The following is an 18,987-nucleotide window of genomic DNA, read 5'->3' as shown; positions in this document are numbered from 1 at the left end:
CCTATTGGTATTGGTTCCGGTAGCTAGCATACCCCCACGTGGCCACACACAAACATGGTGATGCTCACACAGGCATAGGCACACGCACACAGACACACCTCCATGCGTGGACACTACCTGGCAGCTGGAATGCAGGGTATGTCTGGAAAGAGCAATTAACACATAAAGAGAGCCAGGTCAGGCTTAAGGACTCATCCTGCTGAGCGGCATTTTCCCTCCTGTTGACATTCCCAACAAACAAGTCCAGAGTATTAGTGGCTGAGATTACCCAACAAGGGCCCTTTTAGGCAAGGAAGATGTGTTCGTTTACCAGACTCCACTCTAGCCCGAGTGACTGGGTTCCCCCAGGCTGTTATTGTAACCTCGACCCACCAGGGGACTGGCCCCAAAGAGGCAGAAGGTGGGAGTCTGGGTTGGCTGCAGAGGAGACACTGGTCTCCGTCACTCGCTGCGTCCACCAGCCGCAGAGCTCCCACTCTGCCCCAAGCCACTTTAGACAATAGCTTCCTATGAACTCCCAGCTGGGCATCTCGTGTGGCTCAGCCTTGGAGAGCACCGCCTTGCCCTGCCCTGCCCAGCAACCCAAATATCAGAATGCACTTGAGTCATAAGAAACTACTCTGGATTATAGGATTAAAGCCCCAGCTCCTCCACCTGCATCTGAAACCCCTCTGATCCCAGACAGCCTCTCGCTTCCTCTCCCCGCTCAATGACACACGCACCCTCCTCTCTGGCCACACCGCACCCCTCCATAACTCATTGCATATCTTCTGCCCCCGCCCTCCCCCTCTTTGTGGGTCCATCCCCTGCCCCTAGAATTCCCTTCCCCCCCACCTCATTACCACCTGCAAAGCCACATCCTTGAAGGCTTCTGGGGCACGGAAGCCCTTACTCTGCCCATAGGTGTGCCGCACTTGCCTGTCCTGCTGTGGGCTGTGAGGTCCAAGGGCAGGGTTGGAGTCTGATTCATTGCTGGACACCCCTATGGGCACTCACTGATACCAATGCATGTTTGTAGAGTGGGCACGCACAAGGTTCCTGCTCTTCCTGTACTGGACTCTGGGTGGGGAGGTGGCGGCTGGTGTTCTTTTGCTTGTTTTTGTTTTTGTTTTTTAAGACAAAGTCTCACTGTGTCACCCAGGCTGGAGTGCAGTGGTGCCATCTCCCTTCACGACAAACTCCATGCCCCACCCCCGGAATCAAGCGATCCTCCCACCTCAGCCTCCCAGAGCTGGGACCACAGATGCGGACCACCACGCCCAGCTAAGTTTTTGTATTTTTTGGCAGAGATGGGGTTTCACCATGTTGCGCAGGCTGGTCTTGAACTCCTGACCTCAAGCAATACACCAGCCTCTGCCTCCCAAAGTGTTGGGATTACAGGCGTGAGTTGCTGTGCCCAGCCGAGTGTTCTGACCCTTGGGCAGCCGTCACTCATTTTCTGGGAGCCTCGCCTCACAGGGACCCTCCCTGGGGCTGTTGGGAGGAAGGTTCAGACCCTGGAGCTGGGCCTCTGTGGGTCTAGACCCAGCCTGTGCGAATCACATGCCCAGGTTAGAAAGCCACGTCAGCACTCCTCCCAGACACAGCCAGGGAGTCAGCGGCCCTCAGGGAGTCTGGGAGCCACCTAGGTCACACAGCCAGTGAGTGTCGAGAGGGACCGTGGCATCCTGGCTCCCGCCCAGTTGCTGCCTCCTTCTCAGGAAAACAAAATATTCTCACAGATCTTTTACCTTGTAACTTCAAGGGCCGCCTGTTGCATGAGCTCCAAGCATCGAGTCATGGTCAAGGGCCTGGCTAGCCTGCAGGGAGGGCTGGCTGTGGTGTAGGTGGGGGCTGAGCTGGAGAGCCCTGCTCCTGGGACCTGTTGCAGCCAACAGGGAGGGCTGGGGGGCACCCCACAGAAGGCAGGGACAGAGCAAGCAAGCATCAGGGGCTGTGCAGGAGTCTCAGTCGCTGCTCTGCCCGCAGTTGCTGGGAGACAGGCACAGCCTGGCACAGCGAAGGTGGCCATCAGTGAGTGAGCAAGTGATGCCTGGCTGGGCACCAGGGGAGGCGGAAAGAACATGAGAACAAGCCTCCCCACTGCTGCCTGCCTGGAAGCTGTCAATCTCCCACAGGGCCCGCTGAGCCCAGCTGCTCTGAACCCAGTGGCAAGCGTGGGCCCCGCAGAGCCAGCCCTCCCCACAGGCTGTGCTGGGGTCAGAGCGTGGGCCCCGGGAAGGCTGGGGGTACAGAACCGGGCAGGCCAGGAGGATCCCTGCACGGCCACTCAAGTCCTCAGCAGGGTTCTGGAGCAGCTGCGCCCATGTCTGTGTAGGCGTGGGTGCTCCTCTGTGTGGTTCCCTGGAACTTGGAGCCACATCCCCACACCAGCGCCCAAGTGGAAACTCATCTCCAAGAGCAAGATTCAGCCCCCACATTTTGTTCAAAGGGTGGAGTGGGCCGGGCACGGTGGCTCATGCCTGTAATCCCAGCACTTTGGGAGGCCGAGGTGGGCAGATCACCTGAGCTCAGGAGGTCAAGACCAGCCTGGCCAACATGGTGAAACCCCATCTCTACTAAAAATACAAAAATTAGCTGGGCATGGTGGCGCACGCCTGTAATCCCAGCTACTTGGTTGGCTGAGGCAGAAGAATCGCTTAAACCCAGGAGGCGGAGGTTGCAATGATCCGAGATTGCGCCATTGCTCTCCAGCCTGGACAAGAGTGAAACTCCATCTCAAAAACAAAACAAAACAAAACAAAAAACAAAACAGAGTGGAATCACGCAGAGGGTGCCCAGTGCCCATGACTTTGCAGAATGGAGAAGCTGGGTCAGAGTGGGAGGTCCAGGCTGAGGACCCCTAGAGACCCATGCCGAGCCACCCCCTCAGCTTCCCTACTTTAGGGCAGCCCTGCATCCTTGGCCTGGACTGCCCATCCCGTCCTCTCCCCCTTCCCCTCCAGCAGAGGCACAAGAGGCTATAAATAACAGGGCTGTCTACAGGCCCGAAAGCCATAGGCTTTGTACTGGCCTCGCTTTATTCAGCGCCCAGCAGCAGCCAGGCTGGGGAACCCAGGCTGGGGCAGCCTTGAGTGGGGCACAGGCACAGGCCCAAGCTTCCCACGCAGAGTGCTGACAGCTCCATTCGCAGCCCAGCCACAGGGTCCTGCCAGCTCTCCAGCAGGGAATGCAAAAGTGGCAGACGCGCCTCAGCCGGAGTCCCCGAGGACAGCCAAAGAGGAATCGAGGCACAGCTACTGTGGGGCCCAACAGGAGGCTGGCAGGCAGGGCGAGTGCAGGCAGGGACCTCAGGGCTCCTCTGCGGAGGCAGCGGCGCCCGAAAGCAGGCCTTGTCTCTCCAGGTCGTTGCTGTCCACATCGTTGCTGTCTGGGGTCCCTGCAGGAGGAAAGATGCTCAGCCTGCCCAAAGGATGCATAAGGTGCTTTGGGACCAGGCCTGGGAATGGGCTGTCAGGAAATCCTCTCTGTCCCCAGTGCAAAATACCTTCCAGATCCAACCCCTCGTCATCACCTTCAATGCCACTGGCGTGGTCTTAGCACCACTGTCCCCTGGAAGGGGAGTCGGCTGTCGGCTATGCCTCTCAGCTTCATCGCTGACCAGTCTGTTCTCAACACGGCAGCCAGGGCGACGCTTTGACATCAATCAGACCACCTCAGTGCTCCTCTCCTGGAAGCCCCACGGCAGCTCCCGCCTCACTCCGAGCGAAAGCCACAGTCTTTACAAGGACCCCCTGCTCTGGCCCTGTATCTCTCACCCCTACCACTGTCCCTCTTGCTCCTGCTGCAGCCACACTGGCCTCCTGGCTGATCCTCAAACACATCAGGTGCATACATTCCCATGGCAGGGCCTTTGCACTGGCTGTCCCCACTGCCAGGAGCGTCTTCCCCCGGGTCACTGGACGGCTCACTCCCTCGCTTCCTCCAGATCTTTGCTCTAATGTCACCTGCGCAGTGGGGATCCTTGTAACCTGCACCCACCTGTCCCCTTTTTTTTTTTTTTTTGAGACAGTCTCACTTTGTTGTCCAGGCTGGAGTGCAGTGGCGAGATGGCGAGATCTCAGCTCACTATAACCTCCACCTCCCGGGTTCAAGCGATTCTCCTGCCTCAGCCTCCTGAGTAGCTGGGACTACAGGTGTGTGCCACCACACCTGGCTAATTTTTGTACTTTTAGTAGAGACAGGGCTTCACCATGTGGTCTTGGTGAAGGCTGGTCTTGAACTCCTGACCTTGTGATCCGCCCACCTCGGCCTCCCAAAGTACTGGGATTATAGGTGTGAGCCAATGTGCCCGGCCCCTGTCTCCTTCCTTTCCTGCTTTATATCTCTCCATAGCACTCGTCACCGTGAACATGCTATATCTTTACTTTTTCTGTTTCTGGTCTGTCTTCACCACCTAGAGTGTCAGTTTCTACAGGGGCCTCATTCTTTCCCTCCCCAGCCTCTGCAACCTTCCCTGGTACATAGCAGGGCTGTACTAAGCATTTCTGAATAAGTAAACAAACAAACTGGCCAGGGGTTTGGGAGTGGCCAGTGCTGTCTGCCCCTAGCGTGTCCAGCCCTGAGCCGGGCCTGGTGCAAGGGGTAGGGTACCTGTGCCAGGCTGCCAGGCCCGGGCCTCGTCTCTCTCCAGGTACAGCGCAGTCAGCAGGAAGCAGCCGCCCCCCAGGGCAATGATGAAGGCGCAGCACAGGAAGCTCTGCTGCAGGCTGAGGAAGCGCTGCAGGTAGGAGTCAGGGCGCCTGGCCCGCAGGACACTAGAGATCTGTGGAGGAGAAGGGGTGGGTCTGCCAGGCCCACCAGGCTGGCCCCCAGACCCTCCCCACCCCACACACGCAGACACGTCTTACAAGTCCTGTGAGATAGGGGCTGCCAGCGTCTCCCAGGATGTGGCCCACTGTGATCTGAAGTGCCTCTGCTGTCCCCCGGCACCTGGGCACCACCACAGACTGAAAACCATAGGCACAGCAGGGGGGCACCCCAAGTGAGGGCACCCTTGCCTCCTGTTCCCCACCTGCCAAGGACCTGCCTGGAGGAGTGACAGGCCATCAGGTGAGTGGGATGGGAGGGAGTCGGCAACCCCCAAGGTCTAAAGTCCCACCCCAGAACATCAGGCCCATCTGAAGCTTCTCCAGTGCCCAAGGATGGGGGTGCCAAGGCCCCCGATCAGGACCACCCCTCTTGAGAGTTTGCTCTTGAAATGGGAAGGAAGCAGGCATGACTGTGACTACAGTGAAAGGGGCTGGGGTGTCCCAGCTCAGGGGCCCAGGACACAGCAGTGCAGGCGGGCAGGGAGAAGAGCAGGTGCATGCCAGGTGTCTGCATGTGCGGGCAATTGGGCAGGGGTGGTACGGAGGGCTCAGTCCTCTCAGGAGCCGCAGGGCCCCTGGGGCAGAGACCAAAGGCAGCCTTGCTGGAAAGCCCACACAACTCGACGGACGAGGCTGAGAACGTTAAGAAGATGAACATTGGGCCGGGCACGGTGGCTCACTTCTGTAATCCCAGCACTTTGGGAGGCCGAGGTGGGTGGATCACCTGAGATCAGGAGGTCAAGACCAGCCTGGGCAACATGGCGAAACCCCGTCTCTACTAAAAATACAAAAACTAGCCAGGCGTGGTGGCGCATGCCTGTAATCCCAGCTACTCAGGAGGCTGAGGCAGGAGAATTGCTGGAAGCCAGGAGGCAGAGGTTGCAGTGAGCCAAGATCGCACCATTGCAATCCAATCTGGGCAACAAGAGCAAAACCCCGTCTCAAAAATAAAAGATGAACTCTGGAGTCAGAGTCTCAGGTTCCGATCCGATCCCCACTCGCTAGCTGTGTGACTTTGAGCAAGCTGCTTCACCTTTCTTCCCTCTGTCTCTCCATCCCCAAATGGGGATAATAATAGTACCGATCTTGAGAGTGTCACTCATTATTGGGTTCTGCTACCTGGAGTTCTGCTACCTGGGTTCTGCTACCTGGGTTCTGCTACCTGGGTTCTGCTACATTATTGGTCTGCTACCTGGAGGCTTCGTGTGGACATCAAACCAAAATAATGCTCTGAGATGGAATGCTCCAGCCACTTGAACTCGGCTACACCTTCTGCCTGGCATACCTTCCACCCTCTGGTCCGGCTGGAGCATCTCTATTTGTCATTTAGGACTTGCATTTGGGTCACCTCCTCTGTGAAGCCCTCTCAGAGTTCAGGTACCTGCCCTGAGCTCCCGCAACTCCTATGCACACCCCTAACTGAACTCATGTCACCCAGAACTGGGAGGGGCCCTTTCTCTGTCCACCTCCCCGTATTCCCTATGGTGTGTGGGCAACAAAGACCTTTGATTTCTCTTGGGGTCCCTGGGTGCAGCGAGGTACCAGGCACAGAGGGGACTAGCTGAAAGTCTGCCAACAAAATAAGTCAAGTAGATCCATCTGGGAGACTATTTCCAGGAGAAACTCTGCCAGAACCCAGGCCTGGCAGGGGGTGGAGGCAGGGAGGGGCGGGGATTCAAGCAGAGACCATGGTCACATGAACCCAGCTGGACAGCCACAGGGGAGCTTACCGCCTTATCCCCAAGACCTAGGTGTCCATGATCTGAGGCCGTGAGTTAGTAATCATCAATATTAGCTGGGCACAGGGGCTCAAGCCTATCATCCCAGCACTTTGGGAGGCCGAGGCAGGTGGATCAATTGAGGTCAGGAGTTCGAGACCATCCTGGCCAACATGGTGAAACCCCGTCTCTACTAAAAATACAAAAATTAGCCGGGCGTGGTGGTGTGCACCTGTAATCCCAGCTACTCGGGAGGCTGAGGCAGGAGAATCACTCGAACCTGGGAGGTGGAGGTTGTAGTGAGCCGAGGTGGCACCACTGCACTCCAGACTGAGTGACAGAGCAAGATCCTGTCTCAAAAAAATAATAATAAAATAATAACTGCCAACATTTATTGAATGCTTGCAGTATGCATTTTATACATCAACTTGAACAACCCACGAGGGAGATACGATGACCACCTGCATTGCACAGATGAGAAAAACCTCCACAGGGAGGGCAAGTGACTTGCCCAAGGTCACCCAGCCTGAAATAACAGGACTGAGATAGGATCCCAGGCCTTCTCCCTCCAGGACCTGGCCTTTTGACCACTCTGCTGTGATGGGCAAGGAGGAGCCGGTGTTTCCAGCAATATTTGTGCATTTGTAATAGAACATTCAGAAATCCAAGAGAAAGATGAGGAGGACAAGTTCATTGCTAGCCCTGTAAACGGATGGCAGAGTAATTGGCAAAGAGACGGGGAAAGGCATTCCAGGCAGGGGACAGTGTAAGCAAAGGTGTGGAGGGAGGATCCCAGGGACAGGATCTCTGCATTCCAGAACCCCAGGAGGCAGATGCAGCGGGTTTTGTGGTGGGCAGGGCAGAGGGCGGGAGTCACTGTGGTGACTGTCTGGTCCCAGGGTCACTGGCACTGAGCCACCCTGTGCAGGTGGCGAGAGAAACCGGGCCTCTTGCCATCACCAGGATCTGCCAACAGGCCTGAGAAGGAACTGACCAACAGCTTTGCACCTTCCCCAAGGACTTCCTTCTCACCCTATAATTATGTAATTACTCCCTGGTGGCTCCAGGAAGGCAGTTGAGGCTTCCCGGAGGGAGGAACCTGAATGTCCAAAAAGGTCCACATGGAGGCTGGGGCTGCTGGGACCCCCACAGTAAGGTCCAGGTAGGGTGGCCGTTTCCTCCTCTCCCAGGAACCCCAACCTGCTGGGCCCAGCTCTGTCGCTGCTGCCAGTGGCGAGGGAGGTGGGTCTCCCCCAGCCTGTTCCAAGTCCACGTTGTCTCCATGCAGCCAGCAGCCGAGACTGGGCCCCACAGAAGCTGGAGAGCCCAGGGGGTAATTTCAGAAATAAGAGGCTTTGGGTTCCCAAAAATCCAGGCTCACTCTATTCTGAGACAAAAACACCTCTGTTTCTGGCTCTCCCTTCTTAGAAGGGCTGTTCCCTTTATAGCCCAGGGCTAAACCGGGGCCAACCAAGGGCTTGTAGAAAGTCAGAGCAGCAGCCACCAGGTGCAGACTCCCCCGGCAGCCTGCCTCCTGCACCCCCACCCAGGCCTCGCCCCCAAACACCCCTGGGAGGGTGAGACAGGCCAGTGAGCTGACAGCTACCTGGGGGGCAGAGGCTGAGCAGGGAAGCGTTGAAACCTGGGGCAGGGGGAGAACCCAGAGGTGACAACTCTCCGGGGAAGTGTGGGGACGTCTGCTGAGGGGTGGGAGATGAGCCTGTGGCTGGATTGCAGGACCCCAGAGGACAGGCCTGAGAAAGAGGAACTGAGCCCCCTCCTTCTCTAGCCCCCACACTGGTTGGGATCCAGAGATCGTGCTCCCGGGATCCTCCCTCCACACCTTGGCTTACACCGTCCCCTGCCTGGAGAGGGGTTGGGGTGAGCTGGCTCTGGGCCATCCTGAGTGGGGCCGCGACAGACAGCAGGGCTGGGAGGGAGCCCCCATGACTAGGTGTGGGGAGGCAGGGAGCTCTGTCTGAGGAGATGCAGGTTCAGGGGACATAATCTCAGTCTCCAGGGAGCAGGGCCCTCTGCGGCCCAGCGGGGCCAAGGCGAGGCTGGCAGAGGTGGGTCTTGGCTGTGACTGAGCCAAATCATTTTCATCAACAGAAAGCCCCCTGAGAGGCAGGCGCTGCCCGAGGCGTGCGGAATGAGCTCCCGGGAGGTGTATGTGAACAAGGGGATGGCTGGAATTTGGCAAAGCATTTATGGACTGGCGAGCTCGCGATGCGAGACCAGTGTCCTCAAAATGTGCTCTACAGAATGCGATGGCAGGATCACTTGGGAAGTTCATCAGAAACACCGGTCCCTGGACCCCAGCATGGACTTGCAGGACACAGGGTCTGGAATCGGGGTTTGTAACAAGCTCCCTCAAACCTGACTCTCATGTACAGTGATGTCTTCAAGCCACTGGACCAGAGAGCCCCTGAGGTCCCTTCTCCAGACAGAACCTGGATTCTCCCCATTGTGGAGATTGCATCGAAGAGAGCAGTATCCCTGCCAGGCGCAGCGGCTCACGCCTGTAATCCCAGCACATTGGGAGCCTGAGGGGGGCGGATCATGAGGTCAAGAGATCAAGACCTTCCTGGCCAACATGGTGAACCCCGTCTCTACTAAAATACAAAAATTAGCTGGGCATGGTGGTGCACACCTGCAGTGCCAACTACTTGGGAGGCTGAGGCAGGAGAATAGCTTGAACCCAGCAAGCAGAGGTTGCAGTGAGCCGAGATCACGCCACTGCACTCCAGCCTGGGGACAGTGAGAGACTCTGTCTCAAAAGCAAAAAAAAAGAGAGAGGAGTGTCCCGAGGAATGGATGATCTGGAAGTCAGCGGGGCCCACATACCCACTCAGGAATCTATAGGACGCAGGTGTGAATTCATTCTATCCTTATAGCCTGGGGTGTCATTGGTGGTTGCCACCGCTCTACCTATTGGACAGGTGAGCAAACCAAGACCCAGAGAGGTTCAGTCACTTGGCCAGGGCCACACAGCTAGTGAGGAGCTGGGCTAGAAGCGGAAGAAGATGGGCTGCTGCAGAGTCCTTGAGCCTGGGCTCTGCTGCCCTCTGCCCTCTGACCCCCCTATAGGCTCCAACCTCCCAGACACCTGCAGTTTCCACTCATTTTCCTATCAGCCCTCTGTGGCTTTCTTGGCTACTGAAAGCTGTTCACATGACTGTGCCCTGCCCTTCGCTCCCTGCTCCCTTGTTCTGTGGCCCCTGTTCACATACACCCTAAGGCTTCCTCCCTCCCTGGGCCCCTGCCGAAAGAGAAGCCGATCTCCTGTCTCAGGAGAAGTGCCGGCCGGCAAAGGGCACCTTCCTCTACTTCCTGCCACAGGCCCTGTCCCCACACACTTCCTGCCCCTGCTCTGCTGGGAGGCTACCTCCTCCCCCAGCGCTGGATCCCACCCTCAGCTCACCCTCGAACAGGGCCCCCTCTTTCCTCCTGCTTGCCCCTCCCTGCTCCCGGAGGCTGTTCTGGCCTCCTGTCTTGAAAAGCAGAAAAGCAATGCCAGCTTCCCGGGATCTTCTGCCAACTCCAGCTACCAGGCCCTTTGCTCCTGCCAACTCAGCTCCCCAAGGGAATTGTCTACCCTCGGTGTCCTGCTTCCCCTTCCTCACCCTCCTCACCCTGCTCCAAGCTGGCATCTGCCCCTCCACTGCACAGAAGGGCTCCCCCATAACCAGCCTTTACAGGGAGGAAGCAGCAACATGGAGGAGCTGAACTGCAGGGGCTACAAGGATTGCTCAGCTCTGACCCCCAAAGGCCGAAAGGCATCTTTGGCCGCAGGGCTCCAGGAAGGTGGGAAGGCAGGGAAGGGGGGGGAGGCTCTGGGGCGGTGGACCTTGCAAAGCGTTGGGGCTGGAGGCCTCTAAGCCAAGGAAGGACCATGGGGAGCCCTGAGGTGGGCTGGCTCCTGTCCAGCCGGCTCCCTGGGCAGCTCCCCAGATGGGTAAAACTGTGCGGCTGGCCAGTCCCTAACTCTCCTTCACCCCTTCCCCCACCCGCCCTCCCCAGCACACACTCTCCTCTTTAACCCCACAAAGAGCCTGGCTCTGCCAGGTTAATCATTCTTACAAAGGCAGACGCTGGGGGACACGGGTGCAGCCTTCACATATCTGCGGGGCTGTCATGTGGAAGAGGGAGCTGCGCCGTGGGGGGCAGGTCAGGGAAGCTGCGGGGGCAGGTGCAGCTCTGTCTGGACCACCTCAGAGAGAACCAGCTATGCTGGGGGGATGTTTCCCTGAGCCTAAAAGCGGACAATCCCATGAATAAAACATCTGCCAATGCCTTCCCCTTTCCTGAGCATTCCTGGAGGCCGCCTCGCTCACCCTACTGGGCAGGTGCTGATTACCCCTTTTATAGACAAGGAAACTGAGGCCCAGGGCCATGCGGCAGGTCTGTGGCTGACTCTGGGCTGTAGCCCAAGTCTCCTGTCTGGAGGGAGGGGCAGGGAGGACCTGCCAGCCCTGCAGCTGATGCACTCACCCAGGAGCCAAAGGCAGGGCAGGGCTCTCCACGCTCGCTGAGCCTAGGCCGTGGGGAGGGGTCGGGGATCTGCTGAGGAGGGCAGACATCTTGGCAGGGAGTGAGCATCCCGTCCACAGTAGTATTCAAGCAGGGTTTGTTGATGGAGTAAACGACTATACATGCCCATAACCCTTTCAAACTCAGATTCTAGGGTACCATGATTTCTTTGGGGGATAGAAAATGAGAAAATGGAAAATTCTGGATTGCTGTAAGAATCCTAGCCAGCATTCTCTGTGCCAGGCACATGGATCTTCTCATTTCACCCTCACATCAATCCATAAGGCAGGTGCCATTATCATCCCCACTTTCCACATGGGGATACCGAGGCTCAGAGACACACAGTGACTGGCCTAAGGCCACACAGCTCATAAGTGGCAGGACCGGGGCTGACAGCCAGGTCTGTTTTCTGAATCCAGGCTGGTACCGCGACATTGGACTGCCCTCAGGACAGCTCTCAGCCGACGGCCAGGCTGGTCCAGTTCCCTTGTGGCCAGCACCAGACTGTGCCAGGCTGCCAGGAGGTGGAAGGAAGGCTCTTGGGGCGCTCACAGGCCCAGGGCCCTGCGTTATCTACAAAGGCACAACCCTTCATGGTGTCCAAAGTCCTTCCCTGTATGCCTCCCAGAAAGAGGCAAGGAGGCTGGACAAAGGGCGTGGGGCTCAGGGAGGGGCTGTGTGGGACTCTGGACGCAGCAGTCATGTGGTCAAGACAGTATCAAGCCTCTTACAGGCAGGGCTGATCCTTGCATGGCAGCCTGTGACACACAAGTTGGTGTGGGCTGGCGCAGCGGGCCTCAGTGGCTACTGCCCCGAAGGATAGCATCCTGTCTGCACGCCCCAGAGTGGAGGGCAAGGAGCCTGCTTGCTGAGAAGCTACAGACAGAAGGAGGGAGGGGCTGGGCACCGTGGCTCACGCCTGTAATCCCAGCACTTTGGGAGGCCGAGGCGGGCAGATCACCTGAGGTCAGGAGTTCAAGACCAGCCTGGCCAATATGGTGAAGCCCCATCTCTACTAAAAATACAAAATTAGGCGGGTATGGTGGTGGGTGCCTGTAGTCTCTGCTACTTGGGAGGCTGAGGCAGGAGAATCAGTTGAACTCAGGAGGCGGAGGTTGCAGTGAGCCGAGATCAGGCTATTGCACTCCAGCCTGGGCAACAAGAGTGAAACTCAGTCTCCAAAAAAAGAAAAAAAAAAAGAGGGAGGGAGCCCAGGGAGTCAAAATGCGTAGGTTCTAGCCCTGGCTCCCTGCGGTGGGGCTGTGTGACTTTGGAACAGGCACCTGCCTTCTCTGAACCTCCATTTGTTCATCTGCAAAATGGGGATGATGGTCAGAGACATCTGAGAGTGTCAGAGGCCTCTGGTCCAAGGTAACCGTGAATGACTTTGGTCCCCTAATGCATGGTCTCTGACGCCATTGCCAGGCAGCTGCTCACCAGCAGAGGTCCAGTCCTGAGCTGGACTCTGCCTAGCTCCCCCTGCTCAGCCCCCTACCCCGACTCCCGCACCTACCAGCAGGATGTCGGCGACCACTGCCCAGTTGCAGGACAGAAGCAGCTCCCCAAGGCCCAGGAACACCTGTGGACAGAGGGTGGCCTCGGTGAGGATTCCCAGACCCCAGTCACTAATCCAACCTGTTGCTCCCCACCTGTGGAGAGGAGAGACTGGGATGCCACAGAGAAAGGCATTGTTGAAACTTATTGGATTTAGCAAGGAAGGCCTGGAACTATTTTTCCAGTTCCAGCAGCCTTGACGGTGGGTAGACAGAGCCAGGACCCATAGGCGAGTGTCCAGCCCCTGGAGCCCCTCGCTGGGGCCCAGGAGGAAGCAGCTAGGCCTCCTCCCAGGCCACTTTTAAAGGTAAGAAAACAGACTTTAAACCAGGCACAGTGACTCAAGCTTGTAATTCCAGCACTTTGGGAGGCTGAGGTAGGTGGATCACTTGAGGTCAGGAGTTCAAGACCAGCCTGGCCAACATGGTAAAACCCCATCTCTACTAAAAATACAAAAATTAGCAGGGTGTGGTGGCTCACATCTATAGTCCCAGCTACTTGGGAGACTGAGGCATGAGAATCGCTTGAACTCAAGAGGCAGAGGTTGCAGGGAGCCGAGATCACGCCACTGCACTCCAGCCTGGGTGATAGAGTGAGACTCTGCCTCAAAAAAAAAAAAAAAAAAAAAAAGAGGAAAAGAAAAACAGAGTTTAGAGGACAAAGACTAAAAGACTGCTCGGAGATTGCCCACCCCTCCTCTGTTTTCCCCAAAAGTTTGTATACACTGAGAAGGCACCTATTGTGTGCCAGCCAGCGTGCCCAGCCCCAGGCACCCCACCAAAGGCCCCTCCAGGCCATCCCCCTCCCTGTGGAGCAGCACAGGGAGGTGGGCAAGGCCCGGGACACCCATCGTGCAGACAGTCAAACTGAGCCTGGTCAAGGACGGGGCTTGTCTGGGGTCACCAGCTGACCCTGAGTAAAGCCTGCCTGGGGCATGAGGCTTACGGCCCCTGCCCGGTGCCCACCCCCAGCTCTGCTCCCAGTGTCCTCTGGTTACCACAAGCCTGGAACCTACCCCCCCTTCACCTCGTGCCAAGGGATTAGGACAATCCTCATTCCCCTCACTCAAGAAGAGTTTAATGAAGCAGCAAGAAGAAAGAAAAGAAAAAAAAGTCTCATTTCTCAAAGCTTCCAAGAGCTTATTGCAAGGGTGGAATTAGTCATTCCTGGATCACGGGGCTGTCCCCAGGGTAGCCCAGGCTCAGGCACCTGAAGACCTGATGATCAGTGGCGGGGGAGCACCCGGGACAGAGGACCTGAAGGACCACCGCCCGAGCACCCACCACGCACCAGCCCTGTCCTCTCTTGTGACCCTGTCTAACCCCTCAGGTTAGGTGCCCTGTAAGGCAGATGTCATTACACCCATTTCACAGATAAACTCAGGCCAGAGGGCATGCATCAAGCCACGTCCTGATGGGCGCCCCCCACCCCCCGCCCCGTGATGCCCTGTGCATGGTGAGGGTGAAGAGGCCACTGCGGGGACGGGGGGTTTCCAGCATCCACAGTGCCTGGTGAGGCTAGCACCGGGGAATCAGGGGACAGCCCGAGATGGGCAGGGAGTCCCTGGGCGGAGGTGGCACGGGGGAGAACCCTGAAGGACAGTCAGGATCAGGACGGGCCCGGGACAGCCACAAGACCACGCCAGCCGGGGACCCACGGGAGCAGAGGCAAGGGGCTGGGATATGCCCACCATGCTGGGTGGGGCAGGAACGTGGCCCAGCTCTGGTGGAGGGAGAGCAGAACCAGCCAAGGAGCCCAAGCAGCCATGCGTTCTCCTGGTCTAACTCAGCCCCTGGGACTGCAGTGCCTGGTCCCTGGCACCCAAACTGAGAGGCCCCTGAGGGCAGGTGGGTCTCCCTCAGGCCTGGGACATGGGGCCGGGCACCCACAGGGGCAGAAATCAAGAAGTTGTTGGCAGACAGTTCTCAGGTGGGGCCTGGGCAGCTGCAGATCCACATTCCAGCCTAGCAGGGTCTGCCAGCTGCCTCCTGGGGCCACATGACAGCCTGGCCTGACTCACACCCTCCCCGCTTCGACGTTTTCCGGGCACCTGCACCTGGCCCTCCAGGCCTCTCCCCGCTTTACGTCGCCAGCGTCTGCCTCTACCACCTCCCTCTCCGTGCAGCCCAGGCACCCCGTCCCCCAACCAGCCCCCCATTTTGCTCTCCCCAGCCACTCCACACCCATAGGACATGCTGAAATACACCTTTCCTTCCTCCAGCTGGGGCAGGGTGGATCCCGGCCCCAAAACAGAGCCCATCAGAGGGAGGCTGCAGCTACAATGGGGCCTTTCAGACTAAAGAAGCCACCCGAGGATGCCAGGTCTCCTCAGACACACCTGGAGGCCGGCACCGCGCCACCAAATCCTCGTCTCCACTTGGCAGCTTTGAGGGGCAAAGGGCTCGGCTGCGGAGAGACCACCTTCTAATCCTGTAATTACAGAGTCTCCTGGGGCGGCGGCCACCAGGGCTGACTCAGCTCCAGGAGGGGTTCCACAGCCAAGGGGTGTGACCTCCTGAGGTGGACGGGCCCAGCCCCACCCTGCCTTGCTGAGCGGGCCTGGGGAGGCCACCACCTCTGGACCTTGGCTTCCCCAACGGTACAACGCCAGGGTGCCCCGGATGCTCCACCAGGACCCTCCAGCACCAGCAGCCCCTGCTTGTTAAGCTGGTAACCCTGCTTCGCACTGGGGTTCCTCACAGGCCAGTGCACACTGGGTCCTAGAGCTCAGTGGCTTCCACGAGCAGTTCAAACCTGGGCTCCACAACTCAAAAGCAAAGCAAACACACAAAAAGTGCTCTGGCGCCGGCCGCGGGGGCTCACACCTGTAATCCCAGCACTTTGGGAGGCCGAGGCGGGCAGATCATGAGGTCAGGAGATCGAGACCATCCTGGCTAACACAGTGAAACCCTGTTTCTACTAAAAATACAAAAAAACAAATTAGCCAGGCGTGGTGGCAGGCACCTGTAGTCCCAGCTACTCAGGAGGTTGAGGCAGGAGAATGGTGTGAACCCGGGAGGCGGAGCTTGCAGTGAGCCGAGATTGCGCCCCTGCACTCCAGCCTGGGCCACAGAGCGAGACTCTGCCTCAAAAAATAAATAAATAAATAATAAAAGGGCTCTGGTTTGTAGAATTCAGTTGACTGTTCGAAGCTGCTCCTACATGGGCATCTCAGCCCTGCAGTCCCAGGTCCCTCCTGGACAGCCACAGGCACCTCACACTGAACAGCTGCCTAAACTCATTTTCTCCCCTGTCCCCAAACATCTCTGTTCCTGCCCAGTGTGGCTGAGCCAGCCAGGACGCAGGCCCCAGGCGCAGACTGGTCAGCAAGCTGCTGGAGCTGATCTCCTCTGGCTCAGGAATAGCGCCCGGTCCCCATCACCCAGGCCAGACGCTGGGGTTGGGGGTTCCCTACGTGCCTTGCTCACCCTCACACCCCTCATCACTGATTTCTGTCCATTTTGCCTCCTGCACATTCCTTGAATCTGCCTCTTTCTCCTGTCCATGGCCTCTGGCCAGTGCACTCCAGGCCTCCCCGGCCGTCTCCTCCCCAGTTTCCCAGGCCCCACCATCCCTCCAGACACCAGCCCCGGAGGGGACTTCCGAAAGAGAAATCTGACTCTGCCCCTGTCTCCTCCGAGTCTGTGTGGCCTCCCTGCACCCTGACTTAGATCCCTTTGGGAGATAGGGCCTGGGAACACTGCCTGGAGCCTGAGAAACATGGAGCCCCTCAGTCCCTGGCCTCTGCCATTCCAGACCAAGATAATTCCCCCCTCGAGCTAGGAAAGTGATGATAAATGTCCCTGGCTTTAGTCATCCCCGGCCACAGAGACCCACACACATAGGTATCCATGCTCACACTGTCACGCACGCGGCCGCGTGCACATGCCCAGATGCACGCACAGCCAAGGCCTCCCACACGTGCACACGAGATCAACACACAAGCACACTCACACACAAGCACCCACACACGGACACCCACAACCTGAGACACACACGAAGAACTCACACGCCACAACTATGTACAGATGTAGGTAATGGGGAGCCATTCAAACTATCAAAACATGTGTGGCAAGGGCACCAGAAAGATGATGGCTATACACCCTGGCACAGGCTCGTTGGGGTGGACTTGCCGAATAACAACCTGGCATGTACCCATGCATACCTGTGGTCTCATAATAAGTATAGTAATTATGCTCACACACACACACGTACACAAACATGCTTGTGTCTTCACTCTTGTGCACATCCATGCACAAGAGTGGATGTGCGCACGCTTAGATCTTCACACACACATTCCTCTCCTCTTGTCCACCTGCACACGCAGGTTGGCAGGAGGAGGAAGCAGGCAGAAACGGTCAGCCCCTGTGGGGTGGCAGGGGCAGTGCCTTCAATCTTGGTTCAGCTCAGTCTTCCAACTGGGCGGTAACTGACTCTGAACTGCAAAGAATGGATTCTGGGCCCACCAAGAAGGGAAAAGGCCAATATCCCCTGGGGGCTCGCTGTGCCTGGGGCAGAGCTGAGACCCAAGCCTCCTCTCTCACGGACCAGCTCTTTGCCTGAGCCAGTCAGGACACAGGCCCCAGGACACAGACCAGCCGCCAGCAAGCTGCTGCACCGTCTGGCACGCTTTGTCCCTGGGCTTGCCAACCTGTAATTGCAAGGACTGGCATTGGGGCACAAGGGCACCACCTGGTTTCCAGGGGCCGGCGGCAGCCCAACAAGCCAGTGAGCAGGCAGGTGGGGAGTGAGGCAGTGAAGGGAGCAAAAGCTTTGCGTCCTCCCAGAGAATTCGGCTGAGATTGTGTGCTCTCCTGGTGTGCCATGCTGGCAGCCAACAGACACCTGTTACATCTTGGCAGAGCTGTGGGGCCCTCAGAGGAAGGATGAGTGGGCCTGTCTCAGCCCCTCTCAGACAGCGCCTGGTGGGGCCTGGTTACTCCAGCCCAGAAAGTCAGGTAGAAAGGGCTTATCTGAGAGGCTCCCCAAGGGCCAAGTCTGGGAAGCGGTAGGAACGTTCCCCAGAGTTGGGGAGCTCACATAGCCCAGCTTTCCACACCACTCCAGGGACCAGAGAGCAGATCCCACAGCCACCCCCTGCATCCTGGGCTGCCCCTTGAGGACAGCTATGGTGGACTACATCCTGGCTGATCTCTGCCAACCACCCTGCAAGCTTCCCTGTGGACACCAGATGGGCAGTTATCAGGCCTCCATCCCAGGTCCTCACGCAGGAGTCTTCAGGACTGGGAAGGGGCCGGGCACGGTGGCTGCCACCTGTAATCCCAGCAATTTGGGAGCCCGAGGCAGGCGAATCACTTGAGGCCAGGAGTTCGAGACCAGCCTGGCCAACATGGTAAAACCCCTTCTCTACAAAAAATACAAAAATTAGCCAGGTGTGGTGACGGGCACCTGTAATCCCGGCTACTCAGGAGGCTGAGGCAGGAGAATCGGTTGTGCCTGGGAGGGGGAGGCTGACGCTGCACTCCGGCCTGGGCAAAAGAGTGAGACTCTCTCTTAAAAAAAAAAAAAAAAAAAAAAGGCTGGGAAGGGCAGCGTCCTCTCCTGGATCTAAAGGCCTCAGTGACAGCCACGCTGGCTCTGCTGTGTGCAGTGGTGGCCACATCTCTCCTTGGGCAAGGAGGGATCTCAGAGCTATGATCAGGTTTGGGCAGGAAGCAGCCTTCAAGATCACCAGGGTCAACTCCTGTGCAAAGATGGAGGATTGAAAGTTGCGTCATAGACTTAAGTTTCCACGCAGAAGCAAAAAATAGTAAGTCAGAAAAGAAGTGATTTTTTTTTTTTTACCAAAGAAAAGAACAAAACCTAGCGAAATAAACATTCCCTACTGGGAGCCAGGCACAGTGGCTCACACCTGTAATCTCAACACTTTGGGAGGCTCAGGCAGGAGGACTGGTTGATCCCAGGAGTTCAAGACCAGCCTGGACAACATAGCCTCTATCTCTACAGATAATTTAAAAATTAGCCGGGCATGGTGGCATGCACCTGTGGTCCCACCTATTCCAGAGGCTGAGGCGGGGAGGATCCCTTAAGCCTGGGAGGTTGGGGCTGCAGTGAGTGAGACATGATCACACCACTGCACTCCAGCCTGGGTGAATGGCAAGATCCTCAAAAAAAAAAAAAAAAAAAAAATTGGCAGCCACGCAAAAGAGCAGACGATTCTGTAGAAGAGGGTATTACCCTTCTAGGTTTTCCCTCCCCACAGTTATTCACTAAAACCCCCATATCTGGAGGGAAATAAACTGAGTGGTGTCCCTGAGAGCCAGCAGGGAAAGCTGCTGGGGAGAGACGAGTAAAACCAGAGAAAGCCAACAATGACTCCAATCACTGACTCCACTCAAGGCCCGAGGGCA

The 18,987-nt window shown here is 57.4% G+C and overlaps 1 protein-coding gene across 2 annotated transcripts in view; it reads right to left on the bottom strand.

Annotated features, from left to right (window-relative positions):
* Positions 1 to 2,980: 2,980 nt before the first annotated feature.
* The window catches only part of SPNS3 (sphingolipid transporter 3 (putative)), a 55,192-nt gene continuing 39,185 nt past the window's right edge, over positions 2,981 to 18,987 (bottom strand). For both annotated transcript variants that reach the window (XM_025362533.1, XM_025362534.1), the window contains 4 exons: positions 12,576 to 12,641; positions 4,851 to 4,949; positions 4,594 to 4,765; positions 2,981 to 3,379 (listed from right to left, as the gene is read on the bottom strand). In XM_025362533.1, the coding sequence (XP_025218318.1) occupies positions 3,291 to 3,379; positions 4,594 to 4,765; positions 4,851 to 4,949; positions 12,576 to 12,641 (426 nt within the window). In that variant the 3' untranslated portion in view covers positions 2,981 to 3,290. The remainder of the gene's footprint in view (positions 3,380 to 4,593; positions 4,766 to 4,850; positions 4,950 to 12,575; positions 12,642 to 18,987) is intronic.

The sequence above is a fragment of the Theropithecus gelada genome, chromosome 16, assembly GCF_003255815.1.
Source record: "Theropithecus gelada isolate Dixy chromosome 16, Tgel_1.0, whole genome shotgun sequence".
NCBI classification, from domain to species: Eukaryota; Metazoa; Chordata; class Mammalia; order Primates; family Cercopithecidae; genus Theropithecus; species Theropithecus gelada.
The sequence above is the reverse complement of the archived record's forward strand: the minus strand, read 5'-3'. Positions and strand labels throughout refer to the sequence as shown.